The 21180-nt window shown below is 59.3% G+C and overlaps 2 protein-coding genes across 2 annotated transcripts; both read right to left on the bottom strand.

Annotated features, from left to right (window-relative positions):
* Nucleotides 1–8170, bottom strand: RBP3 (retinol binding protein 3). Its single transcript, XM_070058095.2, is given in 4 exon segments — nt 1–479; nt 1389–1531; nt 4008–4198; nt 5126–8170. Coding segments are annotated over 4 exon segments (3858 nt in total).
* Nucleotides 8171–14905: 6735 nt separating this feature from the next.
* On the bottom strand, nt 14906–18851 carry GDF2 (growth differentiation factor 2). The gene is made up of 2 exons (XM_002723523.6): nt 18320–18851; nt 14906–15863 (listed from the first exon to the last, which is right to left on the bottom strand). The coding sequence occupies exons 1-2, from the start codon at nt 18678–18680 to the stop codon at nt 14932–14934; spliced, it is 1293 nt and encodes a 430-aa protein (XP_002723569.3). The 5' UTR covers nt 18681–18851; the 3' UTR covers nt 14906–14931.
* Between the last annotated feature and the right edge of the window lie 2329 nt (nt 18852–21180).

A 21180-nucleotide genomic window follows, 5' to 3' on the forward strand; every position in this document is an offset into this window, starting at 1 on the left:
TCAGGGGGTCGCGTAGATGAGCCCAAGAGGCCTCCACCGCTTGGCAGGCCCCTGGGGCCCAGGCAGGACCATGGCCCAAAGGGGCTGCCCGCCCTGGGGGGGTGGGCTGTGCACTCGGAAGCCCTCCTGACGGCTCTACAGGCCGGGGCTGCGCCTCACCCTCAGCAGGCTGTGCTGAAGCATCTCCTTGGCTCTTGTGAGAGCCGTGTCTGCAGGGACAGCCACGTGGGGCATCACGCCCACCCCTTCCCAGGAGCTGCCGTCTGCCGCCCCCACGGAGCGCGCCGTGGGGATGGTGATGTAGAGGTGGGTGTCGTCCACATGGTAGGTCTGTGGCGGCTGGCAGCCCCCGCTGGTCACCTCCCCGACCACCAGGGCCCTGCCAAGCCTCTTCATGATGTAGGTGAACTCCTCTGCGGCACCGGCCGTCAGGCTGCTGGTCAGAATAGCCACAGGTTTCTTGGAGCCGTAGCGTTCACCTGGAAGACAGAAGGCCCCCACCCCCAGCCCGGGGACCCCGAGTCAGGTCAGGGCTCCTGGGCGCATGAGTTCTGCATCCTTGTGCACACGTGCAAGCTGCAGACCCTCTCCTAGCCTCAGTTGTAGCATTTGAAAAATGGGGATGTGCTGGGTGCCCACGAGCCTTTGGAAGCCTGAGGACCACTGCAGGTGCGTTCGTATCCCACCAACCATGGGAACGGCTTGCCTGTCCTTAGAATACCCAGTGCTCTCCTTTCACCCTGGACACCTCAGAGAAGCCACTCCTGTTTTCAACATCCTGGTCTTGAATGTGAATTGGAGTCTAGCTTCTTCCTGGCTCTTTTACTTATGCTTTGCACTATCTTCGAACATACTTGTTGGAATAAGGCAGCAATGTCGGGGTCTCTGCAGGTCCCCTCCTGCCGGTGGGCACACAGGTGCCTGGGTTTTGCGTGCTGGACGAAGGGAGATGGAGGGAGACCCAGGGGGTGAGGGGGGCTCAGGTCTGACTCTGTTCCTTCAGCTGCCACATGGCAGGTCATCCGCACCTTCTACTTTGTCCAGGCAAGTGCAGGGGATGCCGGTGAGAGGAGGGTGTGGTGAGCCCTGGGTTCAGTGACAGACAGCAGTCTCCTCGTTCTGCTTTGGGACGGCAGGCTGTTGTGGTGACCCCCAGCCATGTTTCAGCTGAGTGACCGTAAACAAGGTACCCAACCTCGTCTATGCCCACTTTCCTCGTCTAGGAAATGGGTTTTGCAATGATTCATGAGCCCCTGCACCAAATAAGTGCATGGGCTGTGCCAGGAGCTTTGTAGTACAGCTACTGTGACTGCAACCCCAGTTGTCTTTCCATGATCATCTAAAAACTTCTAGAACAAGGACAGGGAGGGGCAGTCTGCTCCACGTACCTGCGAGCCTGGTGTGGGTCCAAAGTTCGCTGATGGAGTCATTGGGCCGGCTGTAGATCTTGTCCAGTAGAATTGGTGGGCCCTCATCAAAGAAGTAGGAGCACACGGCGGAGATGGAGGAGGTGGGGCCACCGATGTTGAACCTGGGGGCCAGGCAGCAAGCCTATAGCTGGGCTGGGCTCACGGGTGGGCCCTGGGTGCTCCCCTCAGGGAGGCTGGGGTCTTTGTCCCAGGAAGCCTCAGCTAGTGGCCCTGTCTCACCCTTCAGAATTCTGTGTGTCCGTGTCACTCAGAGCATTAATCTCTTGAGAATAAGAGATCTTGTAGGCAAGCATGCGCCGAAAGCCCTGAATCCCATAGCTGCCCTCTGTGGTCACATGTCACGGCTGTAAAGGCTCTGACAAGCCCTGCAGTTGGGAACTTGGGGAAAAGTGTCCCGCAGTTTTGACCATGGACAGCTTCCCTGCAGCCACACTGCCCGTGATTTGGGAAGCCCTGTGATATTCTCATAAAATCTGCCAGGCATCAAGGCTCACGTGCCCCCGCGTGGCACTGAGGCGTGTCGGTGGTCTCAGGGCTTGGATCAGCCCCACTGTGTGGCCTCAAGGGTCCCCTGCCTCCCCACTCAAAGCTGGTGGTGCATTGGGAGCCACTTGCTGTTGATGGCCTGGGGTGGCCTGGCTGGAGGGGTCTTTAAGCCAAGTGCACCTGCAGCACACATTGGGTGTGGACAATGTGTGTGTGAGCAGGGCTGCCTTTCTTCCACAGGCTTGGAGAGTCTCCCCTAGCTGGAATAGTACTTAGCCCCCAAACTCATTCAGTGGGTCCCCCAAGTCTTGTGTTAGTGGTAATAAGAGGGTAGAAGACTTAATCCAGTTAAGGCATGAAGTGTAGGGTCTCTGGGGAGTGACTGTACTGGATCAGTTATTAACAGAGCCCCCCTGGTTGAATCCAGGTGGCTTTATAAGGATTGTGATCGATGGCAGATGGATGGGTGGATGGCTAGGCAGAGAGATGCCTGCTTGCTTGACTGATTGATACAGAGAGACTCACTCCCGGTCTGTCACCAGGAGATGCCCTACCAGCAAGAACGCAATCAGCAAAATTCTGCCTGACCTTGGATTGTGAACCTCCAGAACCATGAAAAAAAAAAAAAAACAAACGTTTCTTTATAACATTAAAAAAAAAGTAGACAGGGCGAGCATTTGGCCTAGCAGTTAAGACACAGGGAGGATGCCTGTCCCCGGTTGGAGTGTCTGTCTTTGACACCCGCCTCCAGCTCCTGGCCCCAGCTTCTGGCCCAGGCAGACCCTGGGAGGCAGCAGTGATGGCTCAAGTGGTTGAGTTCCTGCCTGTCGCTCCCCCTCTTCGTGGAGGAACGACACTAAGCCCTGCCTAGGCTTCATATCCGAGTCACGGCACCATTATGTCGTTCCCCCTCTTCGTGGAGGAATGACACAGGACCCTGCGCTGTTCTTTCTGTCTGCTCGGCCCTCCCCGGGTTTGCTGCTGGTTCTTCCCGGGTTGGCTACTATCCCTTCCACCTCCATGGAAGGGCAGTTCCCCCTGGCCACATTCCCCACTTCCGCAGGGGAGCGGCACACCGCCGGCCGGCTCTCTCGGGGGCTGCACAGGTGTTCCCCTTAGATGTTCCCCCTAGATGTTCCTGGTGCATGCCGTCTCTCTCCTCCTTTATAGTCCTCCTCTGCCAATCCCAACTCGGCTGCCCACACGCCGAGTACGCTGCTCTCCTCCAATCAGGAGCAAGTCCTATTGGTTGAACTGGAGGCAGCTGTGTAGAAGCTGTTTTCTTCTCTCCCAGCGCCATATTGTGGGAGAGCAGGTGCATAGAATAAGTCTTAATTCCAGTAACAGTCTAGTCCGAGCTGCTCCCCACACCTGCCACCCACGTGGGAGACCTGGGTTGAGTCCCCAGGTCCTGGCTTTGGCCTCGGCCCAATCCTGACTGCTGGCAAGTGAACCAGCAGCCGGGAGCTCTCTCTCTCTGTCTCTCTGCCTCTCCAACAGAAAGAATAAGCGTGGATGGCTGAGTGGATCAGGAGACTTAGTGGGAGGGTGGTTCTAACATCCAAGGGGGTGCTTGAGGAAGAAAATGATGGGGGTGGGGGCACAGGGGCCTCAAGCTCAAGTTCCAGGCGCCCACAAAGTGGGGGCTGTGGAGGAGGACCGGTGATGGCCTAAGAACCACGTACTGGGCTGGACTGGACGCTCCCTGCTCGCTCGCTCTCTCTCTCTCTCTCTCTCTCTCTCCCCTCAAATACATAAATAAAATTTTAAAAATATACAGATTACCAGGTCTTCTCCCTGGAGCCATTTACTGGCTCAGGCTGCGCTGGGGCCCAGGACTCAGCATTTTTCATGTTCCCTTTGCCCCTGCCTCCTCTCCACTGAATCCTGGGACCCAGCAGATTTAGGGTCACTGCCCACTTGGGGTGCACATTGACATCCTCAGAGGAACTTACAAAGCCTGCCAGTGCTGGGACCTTGCTGGCCAACTAAATCAGCACACCTGGGCCAGCAGGCGCCCTACGCAGGCGGCCAGGTCCCTCCCGGCTCCTCTGCCACGTCCCTGGCTGCGACCCGGCTGGGCTCACTGACCTCATGTCCATGATCATGGCGTCAGTGTGCACGATCTTTTGCCAGATGTGCTCTATCAGCAGCTCGGAGACCTGGGTGAGCAGCTCGCAGTCCCCGAACATGTCAAAGCGCAGGTAGCCGATGTTGTCCTCCAGCACGTTGGTGTGGAAGGAGAACTTGATCAGGTCCTCGAAGACTTCCGGTGAGGGGATCTGGAAGAGCGGCAGGCTCTGCTCAGCGGCGTCGGCAGGGTGGCAGATGGCAGAGGTGGGAAAGGGGTCCTCAGGGACGTCCCCAGGGTAGAGAGAAGTGCTAAGGGCAGGGGGATGGGCTCCCACTATTGCATTTCCAAGGGTGGCAGGGATGTGCCGGGGGTGTGGGAGATGTGGGCCCATGCACAGCTAACCCATACTGGCATCTCTGCAGAAGATGCCCATGCCTGCCCACTCCGTGTCCTGCTGTCCAGGGTGAAAGGAGGCCCAGGAGGAGCCCCCTTCCTGGCTCCTCCCCCTCCCCACCCCCCACCTGCCTGACTGACACGTCTCAGTATCCCTGAGCTCAGCTTCCTGTCCATTTTACCGGGGCAGGCAGGGGGACCGGAGCCACCTTCACCAGGGGGCTGGGCCCGGTCTGAGCTCTTTGCTGGCAGTGTGGGAGACCCCATGGGCCTCATCTTTTGCGTGAGCAAACTGGAGCCCAGAGGGATTAAGTCACGTAGCCATGTAGCTGGGCTCCAAATTCCCGCATTCCACAGTCATGCTTAGCCTTGCTTTATTGTCCCAGCAGCCCCAGAGAACTCTGCAGAACACAAGCCTTTCACTCCCAAAGGAGGAAAGCACAGCTCAGGGCCCTCATACTGGACTCTTCCCCCAACACCTGCCATGCACCTGCCAACATGGAAACTCCTCCTTCCACCCCGGGGTGCAGGTGGGGTCTCACACTGGACTCTTGTAAGTCCGAATGTTCTACAGGGGTGTTCAGGGGCCCCACAGGTGCAGAGAGCACATGGGAAGATAAGATGGGGAGGGGGAAGAAGCAGCAGAGAAAAACTTAACATGGGAACAATCCTGGACACCCTGCACATGCAGACAACTCGTCAACCCACTTCTGGGCCTGGCCAGGTCTCCTTTGGCTCTCACCTGCATGGGCACGATTCCCGGAATGCGATCCTTGGCATCCTCGGGGATGTGGGCCGTCTTCAGGTGTGGGTCCCCCGACAGCAGCTGCAGGTCGGCCCCCAGCATCTCGGCCAGGGCCACTTCTGAGGTCACCCTTGAGTAGCGGCTCTGCAGGCCACTCAGCTTGGCGGCCACTTGGGCCCCCAGCTCTGGGGAGGCGTAGTTATCAGCCACCAGCTTCCCGGCCGTCTGCAGCACCGTGGGCACCTTGGCACGCAGGGCCACGATGTCCTGGGCCGTGGAGAGGGCCTCGCTCATGGGTACCGTGACGTCAGGCTCCACGCCCGCCATGTCCCAGGCCTCGCCGGTGGTGGCGCTCAGGGCCGTCTGGGTGGGCATGGAGGCATATAAGGAGCTGCTGCCCACCTGGTAGATGCCCACAGCAAGTGCCCCTCCAGCCGTGGGCTCCCCGATGACTGTGGCCCGCTGCAGGTCCTGCATGGTATGAGCAAAGGCCTCGGCCGCCGAGCCGCTGGTGTGGCTCGTCAGGATGTAGAGGTCCTTGTGGGGGCTATAGCGCTGGCCGGCCACCTGGGGCAGAGTCCACACCTCCGTGAGCCGGGAGGAGGCCCGGTCAAAGATGGAGTAGAGGTGCTGGCGGGGCTCGGCAGCGAAGAAGTAGGAGCAGAGCAGTGGCACCGCCGAAGAGTAGCTGCCCGGGTTGTAGCGCAGGTCCACCACCAGCGCAGCCGTGTCCACCAGCCCCTGCCACACCAGCTGCACCAGCTGCGGCCCGATGGCCTTCACCGTCTCCAGCTCGGCCATGGCGTCAAAGCGCAGGTAGCCCAGCCGGCTGGGCAGCACGTCTGTCTTGAACAAGGCCTCGATGAGGTAGGAGAGCTCCTCCAGGGAGGGGACAGCAGGGGGCGGTGGGGGCACCTCCTCGGCCACCAGCTCACCCGGGCTGTGGAACACCAGCAGGCGGTGGTCCCCGGACACCTCCTGCAGGTCGGCCGTGAGCTGCGAGGCCAGCGACTCCAGGTCCACGGCCGTGCGGTAGGCCCCCTGGGCCAGCTTGGCCCGCAGCAGCGCGCTGGCCTGCCCTACCACCTCGGGCCGTGCGTAGTGGGCCTCCAGCAGGTGCCCCGTGCCCTCCACCAGGGCACCCAGACTGCGGTGGAACTCCAGCACCTCCTGGGCCCTGTCCAGGGCCTCCTCGGCCAGCACGATGGCGTCGGGCACCACGCCGCCGCCCAGCCAGCCCTCGCCGTGGTTGTCGATGAAGGTGAGCACGGGCACGGTGAGCACCAGGCCGCCCTCCGGGGTTCTGAGCAGCGGCACCGTGCAGGTGTGCAGCAGGCTGCCGGCCGTGATCTCGCCCACCAGCGTGGCCCAGCCCAGGGACTGCATGAGGAAGGCGAACTCCTCGGCGGCAGTGGCGGTGCGGTGGCTGGTGAGCAGGTACACCCCGCGCTGGTTGCCGTAGCGGGGGCCCAGCAGCGTCGTGTGGCTCAGGTGCTCCTGCGTGATGTTGGTGCGGCGGTCGTAGGTGGTGAAGAGGCGCACGGGGCTGTCCTCGGGGCCCTGGAAGTAGGAGAGCAACAGGGGCAAGCCGGAGGAGGGCCCCCCGGGGTTGTAGCGCAGGTCCATGATGAGGTGCTCCGTGTCCTGCAGGGGCTCCCACACCTGCCGCAGCACCTGCGGGCCCAGGGCCTCCAGTACAGAGGCCTCAGCAAACCTGTCAAAGCGCAGGTAACCCACGTTGCCCGGCAGCACCGCCACCTGGAACACGGAGTCCACCAGCACCTGCCAGGCAGCCTCGTCCTGAGGTATCGTGGGGGCTGCCTCTGGAGGGTCCTCAACTGCCGCCTCGAGCCCAGAAGCAGTTTCTCTGGGCCCCATGGCACGCACCAGGAGCCTGGGGTCCTCAGACACGGACTGCAGCCCGGCATTGAGCTTGGAGACCAGGTCTTCTTCAGAAACCACCGTGGAGAAGTCCATGGTGGCCAGGTGATGCAGCAGGGCGGGCACACGGTCCACCAGCGTGTAGTATTCCTGCAGGGCTTCCTGTAGGCGGCGGACCAGCCCCGGCAGGGCGCGGCGCAGGGTGAGGATGGCCAGCGCCTTCTCCAGGGCTTGCTCGGCTGGTGTCCTCACGCAGGGCAGCACGCCGCTGCCCTCCCACGTCTGGCTGCCCCCGCCCAGGGGCCCCAGGGATCTGGACACGGGGACGGTGAGGAAGAAGTCAGACTGGCCTATCCTTAGCTTCTGCAGGTCCAGGGCGCCCCCAACGGTCTGCTCACCCACCAGGATGGCCCTGCGCATCTGCTTGAGGATGTAGGCGATGTCCTCAGCCACACCCCCCGTGCGGCCGCTGGTGAGGACCACCACATCCTTGTCAGCGCTGTACCTCTCCCCCAGCACCTGGGGCAGGGTCCAGAGCTCCGTGGTTGTGTTGGAAGGACGGTCATAGATGGTGTCCACGTGCACGACAGTGTTCCCCGGGTGCAGGTAGGAGATGACGTAGGGGATGCCAGAGACGTGGCCCCCCGTGCAGTGCCGCAGATCCAGCACCAGGGCGGAGGTGCCCATGAGTTGCCCCCAGACATGGGCCACCAGGAACCCGCCCAGCTTGCTCAGCACCTCCTGGCCCGGGAGGTCATCCACCCGCAGGTAGCCCACATTGTGTTCCAGGATCTCATGTTGGATACTCTTCTGCAGCCAAGCCAGCAGCTCCTCCTGGGTAAGGTTGCTGGGTGCTGGGGCCTGCCGGGGCACCTCCAGGGTGCTGGGCTCGTAGGAGATGACCAGGCGCGGGTCGTTCAAGGAGCTCTGCACCCCAACCGTGAGCACCTGGGCCAGCGTCTCGGGGTCTGAGATGCTCAGGATCTCCTGACTCTTCATGGCCTGCTCAATGGCCGCCTGCATCCCCATCAGGTTCTCCGGGAAGCAGTAGTTATCCAAGAGGACCTTGGCCATGTCCAGCACCAGGCTGGGCTGGAAGAGGTGCGAGGGGCCAGCCAGGCCGCAGAGCAGCGTGCACAAGAGCAGGCTCCATCGTGTCATCGTGGAGATGCCGGCGGCGGCCTGGCTTCCACACAGAGGCTCCCGCTGTGGTGTGCGAGGCCCCAGCCCCGCTCTGCACGGCTGCCTTCCACCCTCGTCCTTCTCAGGCGCCAGACAGAAGGTCTGGGGCTCAGCTCGGGAGTCGGGGCAAGGTTTCCAGTGCTGATAAGCCTTTAATCCTGTCTAATTCAAGTTCAAGTGCATCAGCGGGGGGTTGGGGGAGGCAGATAGGGGGGTTATTGGGGTGAAGGGGCCGGAAGGTACTTGCGACCCATCTTGCCCTGCCACCCTCCACCTACTGTGACTTCTTTGTTGTGTTCCTCCCCCTGCCATGCACCAGGCCCTGTTCTGCTTTATATTTTGCAAGCTGAGTGTTTTCCCCAGAGCTTGGCAAAGGAGACTTAGCTTAACCTGCAAGCTGATGTCATTTCCTCCCTGTGCTGGGCGAGCCATTGCTCCTGGACTGAAGTGGACTTCATTCTGCCACCGCCTATTCTGGGACCTTAGGAATGCACCCTCCTAGCCGTGTACATTAAATGGGAAAATGTGTGTAGGGTGTCTTGCTATTCCCATCAAGCAGGAAGAGTTCAGGTACCTGTCTCCGCTTCATGGCTAAAGGAACGGGTCAGAGAGTCGGGGCCGTGACTGATGCCCGCCATGTTAGGTGGCAGCAGGTGGGGGTGGGGAGATGAAGCCAGGGATAGGCTGGTGGTCCGTGCTCACCTGAGAGCCCAGGGCTTGAGTCTGGGGCTGCCATCAGTCTGCGACTTGACCCTCCTTCCTACTCCCTGTGCGTGGGGATCCCATGGCCCTCCTGGGGACTGCGTGGCCCCTTCACAGCTCTCCAGTGAAGGAAGGAATGGGATGTCTGGACCTTACCACATGTGGGGCGAGTGGGAGACCCCGTGAGACCACAATTCCCACCACTCCACCCTGCGGTCAGCTTGGAGATCTGGCGAGCACTGTCCTCTTGGCCAAAGGAGACCCCTGCTAATGGAGGGCTTGGCCCACAGCCTGGCCCTTGCAAGGAGAGCCTCCTTGTAGCAGGACTCGGGCGTCTGCAGCCCCAGGCCCCCCGCAGAATCCAGACGACCACTGCTCACCCCTGCCCTCACCTGCAGAGAGCTCCCCTGTGAGCCAGTCCCAGGGGCATGGATGAAGCTGGACTCTCGGGCTCCTGACTCCTGTTCCTTCTCATGGAAGTGACCTGGGTCCTGCTTGCCACTGACTTGGCACAAATATCCAAGGATATTCCCTGGATCCAGAGCCTAGAGCCCATCTGCGCTGCCCCCTGGTGTGGACCCAGGTGCACAGTCCAGGCGGCGGGGGGGGGGAGAGCCGCCCCCCAGCACTGCCCATCTTCACTCCCCTGAGTTGACCCAGCACACACTGCTTAGGGGCTGGGTGGGCAGCAGGCCAGATCCCAAGAGCTCCCAGCAGGCAGCTGGAGGATGTGGTCTTGGGTCCTGAGAGGGTGGAGGTGGGGGTGGGGGGACTCTCTCTCTGCACACTGGTGGGCCACAGTCCGTCCTCTGGCAATCATTAGCTGGGATGTTTGCCAGGTGGTTTATGAAGGCCAATGAGGTCAATTAGCTAAAGCAAACGCAGTCGCAGCTCATTAGGATTTGTTTAATGCCCAAGGGACATATGGCCACACCACTCCGCCACTTGTATCCCATGGTTGCGAGCCGGAAAGCAAGAGCAAAGCAGGGGGATGGGGGTGGGGTCAGGAGGCCCCAGACGCCTCTTAGTGCCTGCATCTGTTGCATTTTTTTGCCCCCATTAAAGAGATCAGGCCTTTCCTTCTGCCTCCACCTGGGGACCCACAGCTCTGAGTGTGTGGTGCAGGGGTCTTCCGGGGACGCCTAGTCTGTCCCTGTGTCTTAGCCCCAGGCTCAGAGTGGTGGCAGGCAGTGAGGACCCCCTACTGCTTCAGCAGTGTCCCATGTCTGATACCTGCAGGGTGACCCAGAGCCAGGGACACAAGCAAAGGTGAACCCAGGAAGCACAGCCTCCCCCAAGCCCCAGGAATCCAGGGCGTCACGTAGGAGGCACAGGGCAGCTAGGAGGCCTGGGAGCAGACAATAGGCAGACTCCCAAGGGCCTGGAGCTTAGGACTGGTTCAAGTTCAAGGAGTGAGCCCGAGGCTGCTCACCAGGAAGTAGGCTCCCCATAAGGCTTTGGGAGAGGCAGCAGAGGGGGCAGAGTCCGGACAGGGGCAGCAAGTGTGAAGCTGCCTTCTCTCTCTCTCTTGCCCTAGTTACCCCATGTGCAGCTGATCCTGGGAGGCAAGGCGCTGGCCCAGGAGCTCCCGTGTCCAAGCATGGCCGTCCCCAGCATCCTAAGCGTCATCCTTCACCCCACAGGGTCCTCTTTGCCCAGCTCATCAGGAGCCCCGTGTGTAGACAGCAGGTGCAAGCAGGGCCGTGGTGTCCCGTATGGCCCATGGGGCTTGCTCTGCCAGGCCTGGGGTCCTGGGCATGGGGCCATCCTGTGCTGCTCTCCCAGACACGTTAGCAGGGAGCTGGATCAGAAACGGAGAAGCTGAGACTCAAACTAGGGCCCCGATATGGGATGCTGGTATTACAAACAATAGCTTAAGCTGCTTCCGTCACAACACTGCCTCCCCCCCTTAATCTTTTTTTTTAAGCTGGCTTAACTGAGATAAAATTCATTCATTTAAGTGTGCACTGCAGTGGTCTTTAATGTATTCACAGATGCGCAACCTCAGCCGGGAACAGGGTTTGGCTCCTGCACACCACACCGCACCTCGGCTCTGGCCTGAGTCTCTGATCGTGGCCACTCGGGCGGGTGCAAAGCAGAGCCACATGGAGGCTTTGAGTGGCATGTCCCAGAAGGTGAATGACACTGGACATCTTTTCACATGCGTGTTGATCATTTGTGTGTCTCCTGTCTATGCACAGCCCATCCTCAGCTTCAGCATCGGGCTGTCTTGCCATCATCGGTTGTACACATCTATCGCTGGACTTTTTTTTTTTTTTTTTTTTTTGCCAGCCTCTAATCTGTCGGCCACAGGGGCTGCTCAGGCCCGAGAGGCAGCTGGGTAGCATCCAGGGCTCCCCCAGGTCCCGGTCCAACACCCCCTCCCCCATCCGTCTCTCTGTCCCCACTCCGACCTGGCGGCTGCCGCTGTCTCCTTGACGATGCCCTTCACAGACTTCAAATCCTGTGCCTTTTTTTTTTTATTAAGTCTGTCCCAACAAATTACGTGTACTGCAAATGAAAAGAGAAGGGAAAGCAGAAGCCGTCAGAGTCAGACACGCGAAGTTAAGTTGGAGAGAAACGGCTCGCGCGCAGGCGCAAGGGTTGTGGCCCCCGGCAGCCGCGGGGTGCTTCTGCAGTTTCCATGAGCAACCGGCTTCGCCAAAGGGAATACGAGCGCTTGTGGGATCCTCGCGCAGACGGTGCGCCTCCAGCGTCGCGGACACGCATGCCCTGGGCGAGAGAAGTCTTCACGCGTCCTTGTCACGCTCTTGCCGTGCTGTGAACGTGCACGTGCACAATTACAGCCCAGGGCAGGTGGCCGGGTCTAAGGCACAGGGAGAGCTCGGGAGAGAAAATTAAGAGGAAGCAGCAGCAAATGAAGCAGAGGATGGAGTGACCCTAACATTTTCCCAAGTTGACCCGCAGAGAGGGGCAGTCCCAGCACCAGAGAACTTTGATGTAGTGGCTCTTTGTGCAAGGACCTCTCTGAGCCTGTGTCCCTGGGGCCTCTGGGTGAGCACACTCCGTGGGTGTGTGTCCTTCTTGTTCTTCCTGTTGGGAATATGGATGTGATGCTTGGTGACAGGCAGTCATCTTGTAGCTGTGAGGAGAAAAGCCTGCGGGAAACGTCAGGGCAGCGCTGGGATGCTGACTCTCATGCTGTCTGACTCTCGGCCGGAGCTAGCAGCTGCCCAGCTTCAGAACCATGCGGTGTGAGAAAAGCAAGTGGAGCGGCTGAGTGGCGTGTTCTAAAGGGTGCAGCTTTTGACAGCGTTCCTGACTGATAGGTGTAGGAGGGAAATGAGGGGCTTTTCAAGGCCAAGTTCTCGGAGCCTGGACAACCCCCCCGGGGGGAGGGGAATACACCATGCAACACCAGAGGTCCCAGGGTTGAGGGGCCTCAGAGAGAGAGAGGCACAATCAAACCTGCAGAGTCCAAGGCTCATGAGCAGGGCGACCACGAACAAAAGCGACCTTGGCCATACCAGGGTTCTGTCTTTAACTTTTTTTTTTTAATTTGGAAGATGCTGAAAGTTACCCAAAAATAATTCGCTCAGAAACAAAAACTCGCAGCACTGGTTTATTCGCCTTCCATTCTTGCTCCTGTGTATTTTTTTTATGAAAGAAAGAGACCATTGTAAAGCAAAATGCCACTATAACATTCCTGCCTTCCTGCTGTTTGCTGTGTGTGTTTCTGGTCCTTTTATGAACTACCTCGAAGCGTATCCCAGAATGCACTTCGTCTAACTGTTCCTGTGCTGTACCTGCTGGCTTTTTTACATAAAAAGAAATTTAAGAGACAGAGCACATGCTCCCATCTGCTGGTTCCCTTCCTAAATGCCTTGCAATTGGCCCCTGCCTGGGTTCACATCACTTTGTACTGAGCCACAGTCCATGCCCATCTTCTGGTCATGACCAAGGCGAAGGGCTCACAGCTTTGTCCCCAGAGGACTCAACGGCACCTGCCCATACCAGGCCTGTGACAACTCAGCCAAAGCCCCAGAGGCCTCGTCAGACTCAGGGGGTATGCAGAGGGGTTGGGGGATGGCACTGGCTCTGGGCCCTCCAGCAGGGAAGGTGGGGCTTGTGCTGAGACTGGGAGTGGGCAAGCCTAGGGTGCAGAATGGGGCGTGGCCTGGCCAGAGGTGTGGGATGGAGCTGGGCATCATGGGAAAGATGCTGGCAGAGTGGGATGGGTCCTTGGACATTGGGTGGGGATGACCCGAGGCCCCCCTGCCCCAAAGTGGGGGGGTCAGGGAAGCAGACAGCTGTCATCCACTGACACACCCACACCTGCACACACACCTGCATGTGCAGGCACCAGCCATGCGTGGACACGCCCACACAGACTCCACCTACTCTGGCCCTCCCCTTCAGCCCCCTGCAGACAGTGACAAGTCAGGGTGGGCGAGCAGATGCACAGGGAGCCACCTGCTCAGGAGAGATGCAACTCAGACATTTGACTTTATTTTTGAGCGATACGGTCATGCAGGTGCAGCAACACAGTGCCAGGACTGGGAGGGGGCTTCAGTCACCTTCTGGGAGCAGTGCAGCCACCCCCACCCACCGCCTGCCTGGCCCGGGATTTCCCATCTTCCACAACCCCAGGAACTAAACAGTGAGAGTTCATTGTGTCCTAGTGTTACAGGTGGTGGTGGCTTTCATGTAAACACTTCACACACCACTTTATGAAACACACAGGAGCGTCCACCAGTGGGAGTGGCCCTCCCTGGGCCCTGCCCGGCATTTCCAGGCTCCTCCAGCTGAATCAGACAGGGGAGGCGGAGGCGAGTCAGAGGGGAGTCCCCCTCCCCCTCCCCCTACCCCCAGAGCCTGGTAGCCAGACAGACACATGGTCCCCAGGAAAGCAGGCAAGTGTGGGCAGAGCCGGTGGCTGGAGACAGGACTGGGGTTCTCAGGTACCAGGAGCCTTCCCCCTAGGTGGGCTGGACGTCAATCACGGAAGTACAAAGAGGCAACAGAGGGACGCTTCCGATGCCAAAGCAGAGCACTTTTAATTCCAACACTCTCAGATCTCAGGCCTGAGTCCATGCCCCAGTGCCCCGGGAGCCACCAGCGCAGGTGGTGCTGCCCGCAGAACTGCAGAGCTGCTGGCCATACCAAATGTGCCCACCCCTCACAGAATCTCACAGAGCGTGAGCCCAGCGGACAGCTTGTGGCCATGGGGGGACGGCTGACCATAGGGGCGCAGCACCAGCAGGCAGAGAAGCTTAGCCAGGGTACCCAGGACAAGGCTGCTGTCCAGTCCACTCGCTCGCTCTCTCTCCTCTCCTGCAGCTGCTGCTGGGGCAGTTTGTCAGTGACTCAGGGGTGATATTAACAAGCATGTGGCCACAGGACAGCCTGGACTCCCACGGTAAAAGGCGGCTTGGTTACACTGCTGTGTATCCAACAGCACACAGCCCAGCCTGGCCTCCACGCTCCTGTCTCCCAGGATCTAACTGCTTGTTGGCTACAGAGTGACCTGCCAAGCACCCCAGGGCCCGCGTGAGAATCCTGCCCGGGGTTGGGTTTCTGCGTCTGTGGATTTGGGGTCATCATGTCCGCCATGGCAGGTTGTGGGAGGTGACATGACACGATGGGTGTGGGGCCTGTTCAATTCCCCTGCTGTGGGGAACACGCCCTGTGCTCCCCCGCCCCTGTAATTCCCATAAACCCTGGCACCCTCCCCGCCCCTTCCCGCCATCGCCTCTCGCCCATTTCTGCTCACTCTAGATTTTCCTTTTTCTCTCGGCCTCTCTGCTCCCAATCCAACAACCTGCTGGGCATTCATGCTCCGCCTCCCACCCCCAACCCGCATCATCTGCAGCGGGGGGGGGGGGGGGGGGGCCGCAGGCGTGCACTTTGGGCGGGGCGTGAGAGGGGACGCAGGCGCACTTTCCTCCTCCCGCTGTGGGCAGGTGGGCTCAGAGCCCGCCTTCCCCTGGAGCTCCGCCCCTGGAGCCCCACCCCAAGTCCCCACCCCCAGAGCCCCGCCCCCCACCGCGCAGCTCCCCCAGCCCCACCGGCAGGTACTACCTGCAGCCACACTCAGCCACGCTCATCCCCTCGTAGTGGTACTTGAGGGTGGGCACCCCCATGTCGTCCTTGTAGAGGATGGAGATGGGGCTCAGTTTGGTGGGCACACAGCAGGCCTTGCCCACCTTGGTGGGGAACTTGAGATGCACCAGGGTCTGCACGATGGCGTGTTTGGTGGGCGTCACGTCGTCGGCCAGGGGGAAGAAACAGCCCCCTTGGCACTCGAAGGCGTCGTACTCCTTGGGCGCGATGATCCAGCTGTCCCAGCCGATGTCCTCGAAGTTCACCCGCAGGGAGGTCTTCTGGCAGTGGCTGCCGGCCCCCACGCTCCGCTTCCGCCGGGCCAAAGAGGACCCCACGGCCGCGCGCCCATCTGCCGCCTCCCACTCGGCCGCGGCCTCCTGACCGCCGCGGTTCTTGGCCAGCTTGCTGAGCACACTGTCCTGCTCGTGGCTGATCATCTCTCTCAGCTCCAGCCGCGTCTCCTTGGTCCCGTTGCTGCGATCGTTGGAGAAGACGACGAAGAAGGGTAGGTTCTTGGAGCCCGGGGGGACGCTGATGTCCAGCTTGTCACAGCTCTTCCTGTGGCTCTCCACGGTCACCTCCAACTTGTTCTGGCTCTTGGTGGCGTCTGCCCTGACCCAGCGCTTCACGGCGCCAGACACTTCCAGGGTCTCCCAGCCCTCGTCCCGGATGTCCTGGGACACCAGGAAGCTCTTGGTCCCCGAGGCGCCGTCCCAGGCGTCCAGGACGTCATAAATGACCAGGTTCCCTTCCGGCCCGTGAGCGGCGTCTGCGTGATTTTGACAGGAGACGTAGAGCCGGAGCTCGGCCCGGGTGATCTGCTCGTGCCTGGGGATGGAGATATTGAATAGCAGAATGTGCTTCTGGAAAGAGAAGTCGTCCATGGGGGCCACAGAGACAGCGTCTGAAATGCAAACACACGGAGGTGGGCGGAGCTGAGCCCGGTGCAGAACGATGCCTTTTGGTTCTATTCGGCTGGTATGATTTCACCCGAGCCCTCAGGGAGGAAGCGTATTTGGGAGAGCACGTTTAGGATCTTGGGAAGCGCCAGGCTAGCTGCTTCGGGCAGGGCTTTCCCTTTAAGCCTCACTCACACCAGGAGAACCTGATGACTGGGACTTAAGGCATCTCATTGTCAAAATGCACTGAGCTGGTGAGGACCCTCACACAGGGACAAGGACTGAAGGCATTCATTGTCAGGCTTAGGGGAAGATACTCTGGCATGGATTTACAGCAAAGAGCCTCGGAGGGGGACGTGAAAGTCAGCGTTACAAACCTCAGCGTCCACACTGTGTATAAATCCTTTGGAGTAGTAAGTCCAAAGCACAGTGAAAACAGATTTTTTTTTTTCCAGTATTCGTGGGGAAAAGATCTATTAGCCTCATGGCTTTGTCACATCAGGCAAAACGGGGCCTGTTTTTTAGATAAGTAATCACTTCCATTTTCCTCTTCCTGGGACTGCTGTTGGGGCATATAGGATTAAGCCTCTGCTTGTGATGCCGGCATCCCATATGGATGCTGGTTCAAGCTGAGCTGCTCCTCGTCCAATCCAGCTCCCTGCTAATGTGCCTGGGAAAGCAGCAGAAGAGGGCCCAAGTGCTTGGGTCCCTGCACCTATGTGGAAGACCGAGATGGAGCTCCTGGCTCCTGGCTTTGGCATGGCCCAGCCCTGGCCATTGCAGCCATTTGGAGGAATGGACCAGCTGGTGGACTCTCTCTCTCTCTTTCTCTCTCTGTAGCTCTGCCTTTAAAAAACCAATCCCTGCTTCCAGGGAGCTGACCCTCAGCCATCAGCCTGTGTCTACTACAACACAGCTCACTAACAGTGAGGGGAGAGAAGTGGTGTTTCTGAGCGCCTACCACGCACCAGCAGCAGCGAAGGGAGTGCTCTCCCAGAACCCTGTGGGCAGGTGTCGGTATCCAACAGACTGGGGCTGGGAAGGGGAGTCCAAGCCCCTCTGTGCCTCAACTTTCCTCATCTGTGAAATGGGGCTCATCCTGCCTGCCTCCCAGAGCCAGGGTGAGGCTCGGATAAAGCGGTGCCTCCAACCTCCTGGACATGGTTTCTGGCTCTCAGTGGACACTTAGTCAAGACTTCTGCATCCCACATGCCCTGCTGCCTCCCATACAGGCTCCCTCCACACACCAAAGCCTGCCTCCCTGGGCCCTCCGGGATCTTGTGTGCAGGGAAGCAGAGGGGAATGCTGGGATCCCAGGAGGGCTCCGAACACGGGACCCAGGGCCTGGGGAGCTGCAGAGTCTGTCTTTCTCAAAAGGGAGGCCAGCGTGTTACAAATCAGGCTCGTTCACGTGGAATCTGGATTTTTCTCTTTCAGACAATGGGGAAATCCAGCACTTTGGGCAGGCAGCCGTGACCGCAGCGAGCAGCCCTGACTCCTGTACATGCTCTCTTCCCCAGGCAGGTCTGGTCTGGCCTGGCCTGGCCTGGGTGCTGAGCTGCGAGCCCCTTAGATGTTTGCAAGGCTGAGATCCGGAAGGGGAGAGGCCTGTGCCCCCGCAGCCCTTCAGACAGGACTGCAGCAGTAAGAAGTGTCAGTGCCTTGGGGCTGGCGCTGTGGCGCAGTGGGTTAAAGCCCTGGCCTGTAGTGCCGACATCCCATATGGGCGCCGGTTCTAGTCCTGGCTGCTCCTCTTCCCATCCAGCTCTCTGCTATGGCCTGGGAAAGCAGTGGAAGATGGTCCAAGTGCTTAGGCCCCTGCACCCACGTGGGAGACCTGGAAGAAGCTCCTGGCTCCTGGCTTCAGCCTGACACACTCCTGACCATTGCGGGGCCATTTAGTGAATGAACCAGCACATGGAAGACATCTCTCTCTCTAACTCTGCCTCTCAAGCAAGTAAGTAAGTAAATAAATAAATAAAATATTTTTTAAAAAACTGACGTCTCTTCAAAACTTTCTTAGCAAAACTCATACTATGAAAAAGCTAAATGGATTTCAAAATTTTTTTTGCACCAAAATGCACTTTTAAGTCCACTTTTCACAAGGGACTTTTTGAAACTCCGTGGTATGGTAGGGAGCTGGAGACTAACAAGTGTTCTGCTTCTGAGTAGGAGGGGATACCCAGGGGCCAGAGGGAGAGCAGAGGAAGGGCGGGGGGGGAGGGAGGAGGGAAACCTGGCACCCCTGAGCACCTACTGTGTGCCATTGGCCCAGGGGCCAGGGAAGTGGATTCCGCACAGCAAGCGGGGGCGACTGCTGAGCCCTGGAATGAGCCTGGAGAAACCAACAGGCCACTTCTTCATTTCATTTCCCGGCAGCCTGAACGATGACCACCTGAAGCGTGGACCTGCGAGCTCAGTCAGCCCTGGAGACCCCGCCCCCCCGCGAAGCCCTCCCTACCTTCCACGCTGAAGCTGCGCACGATGTTGGAGGCGGGGGTGGAGGACTTGTCCGAGGTGTACCTGTTGTACAGGTCGATCATGTACTGCGGCGGCTCCGCCCTGGTCCTGTCCTGGGAGGGCACCCCGCTCAGGTTGAGGCTGCGCAGGAAATCCATCTTCATGTTCTCCAGGAACACCTGCAGATCCAGCGCGCCCTGCGGCGGCCCCGCTCGGGGCTCCCCCTGCGAGGCGCGGCTGTTCCCCGCGCCAGAGGCCCGTCCCCAGCTCTGCAGAGGCTTTCCCTGCCCGGAGCAGGACAGCAGCGACAGCACGGGCAGGGCCACCCACAGCGACCCGGGGCCCATCTTGGAGGAGACCATGGGGCGTTAGCGCGCGCAGGGAGCGGCCTGGGAGGAGTGCGCCCGCATCGTCATCCCGCTGACTCCGCAAGGAGTACTGCCGCCAGCCCCGCGGGTCCGGACTCCATCCGCTTGTTCTTATCTGGCCCCACGAAGCTGCGCGGGGAGCTGTTATCGGGAGGGACCCTCGGTTAATGAAGATTCTGTAAACATGTGGCAAAGCGCAGGGCCTGTGGGAAGGACACGGCCTCCCGGGAAGAATCCCCTCGACCGGTCGGTCGTCGCCCCTAATTAGGGTCCTGGCTGGCTTCCCAGCCAGCTCCGTTCAGGGGACACTCCAGCCCCTGGGCTTCAGGAACAAAGAAGCCAGGAAATAAGGCCCAGAAGCCCTCCAAATATAGCAATGACCGCAGTGGACACCCCAAGTTCACGGCAAACGGGTGTGCGCCTGCTCGGTTGGGAATGGGAACCTGCCACGTGGCCGCACCGCGCCCCTGTGTCTGTCCAATGAGCTGCGCCTGCCCAGCACTGCCATTCCCGTGTCACATAATGTGGCCAGGAGGACCTCGGGGTCAGGGTGGATGGGGGTTCCAATGCCAGCCCCCACCAATGGAACCTGGAGCAGCTTTGACTTTGGTTCTCAGCGCCTCCTGCTCGGAGGGGAATTGTGATGATGGAAGATGGTCAACAGGAGCAGCCACAGGCATGGGTGTCTCTGTTCTGGCTGCCTCCTCCCTACCTCTGGGCCTCCTGAGCTGGAGCTGGGGGAAGAAGCTCCTTGCTCTCTCCCTACCCTCCAGCTCTGCAGTAGCCCTGCAAACACACTGCAGCCTGCCAGCCCCCGGGAGCTCCCAGACCAGCTCTGTCTCTGGTCTGCGTGTGTGTGTGTGTGTTGGGGGGGTGGGCAGCCTGCTTCACATCCATCAGCCAGCAGAGCTATGCGGAGTCTGGGCAGGCAGAGAAGGTGGGATGCTCTGAGATGGCTCCCTGGCCAGAGGAGGCTGACAAGCTGCATCCCAGTTGATGTGGCCCGAGGGACCCCAGGGACTGTGTCATTACAGTTTCTGTCTATGTCCATCACAAGAGGCTTTGGTGCAAAGCAAAGAAAGAGCACAGTTCAAAGCACTTGGCAGGTGTGCCTGGTGGTCCACGCTGGGGAGAATTTGAAGCTGACGTTGATCCAGGCCGGTGGGGCTCCTGGGGGAGGACACAGAGAGATGCAGGAGGGGCCCAGCAGGCTGTGGTCACAGATCCCAGTGGGGGGAAGGGAGAGACCAGAAACCCTGAATGGCCACACCCGGATGGAACTTGCTGTCCTCATCCAGCTGCTTGGGGGCGGGCAGGAAATGGCTCTGGGCATTGGTCCAGCCCAGGGCAAGAGGAGGGGGGAAAAGACCCAAGTGGGTGCCAAGCTTGGGAAATGGAGCCGCCCCCTGCCGAGTGTGCAGGGAGTTTCGGAGGGCGGTAAGTGGCCCCCAGCGTGCTCCAGTCCCAGAGGCCACCAGGACGTTTTCACACGGGAGAGGCTGAGCCACGTGGTGGCAGGGAGCCCTCTGGATGTGCTCAGGGTGGTACAAGGGTCAGTTAACTGTTGATTTTTTAAAAATGTGACGGGGCAGGCATTTGGTGTTGTGTTCAGTACACTAGTTAGACCTAGTGTAGCCCATGTCATGTAGCCCATGTCAGAGATCCTGGGTTCAAGTCCCAGGTATGTTTCTGATGCCCGTTCCTGCCAACATTCACCCCGGGAGGCAGCAGATGATGGGTCAAGTGGCTGGGTCCCTGCCATCTACATGGGAGATCGGGATGGAGTTCCAACTCCTGGCTATTGTGGTCATTTGGGAGAGTGAACCAGCAGAAGGGAGCTGTCTGTCTGTCTCTCTGTCTTTCAAACAATTACATAAAAACATTTGAATGTGACATCCCCGCCGACTCCCACTCCCACCAGGTATAACAGCAGCATAGAGTGCAGAAAATTTGGAAAATGTGAAACATTATAAAGAAGGAAATAAAATGCAAGCTACGGTCTCATCACCCAGGGATGTCCACGGCTGATATTTTGAGATGTGCTGGCAGTGTTTTGAGATGCAGAAAGGTTCAGACTTGGGGAGATGGGTATAGTGGGAGACAAGACCCTAAAATCAACATCAGTATTTCTGCAGTGAAATACGAGAACAGCCAGCCAATGAGATCAGGTTTTGCCTCCAGAAAGAGTTAAAAGAATAGGGGCTTTCAGAGAGTTTTGAATGGGGGTTTCAGATAAGAGACTGTGTTTACCCATGGGGTCACCAAAGCTGGCCGGCCGTGGAGGCTGAGGTGCACTTGAGCACCTGGAGGGGCCCATAGCAGGTGGTATTTCTATCCCCCACTTCTCCCCACCCCTTCTTCCCCAAACTGCGTGATTTCTAAGTCTTCCTTTGTGTTTTCCAGAAAAGTCCATGTGCATGAGTTTTCAAAGACAAAAGATCTGAATTATGGAGGGTTTGTGTGTCTACCCCCAGACACACTGAGGGCTGAGGTC

Source organism: Oryctolagus cuniculus, chromosome 15 (assembly GCF_051225735.1).
Source record: "Oryctolagus cuniculus isolate XC-2025 breed Fujian yellow rabbit chromosome 15, ASM5122573v1, whole genome shotgun sequence".
Taxonomy (NCBI): domain Eukaryota; kingdom Metazoa; phylum Chordata; class Mammalia; order Lagomorpha; family Leporidae; genus Oryctolagus; species Oryctolagus cuniculus.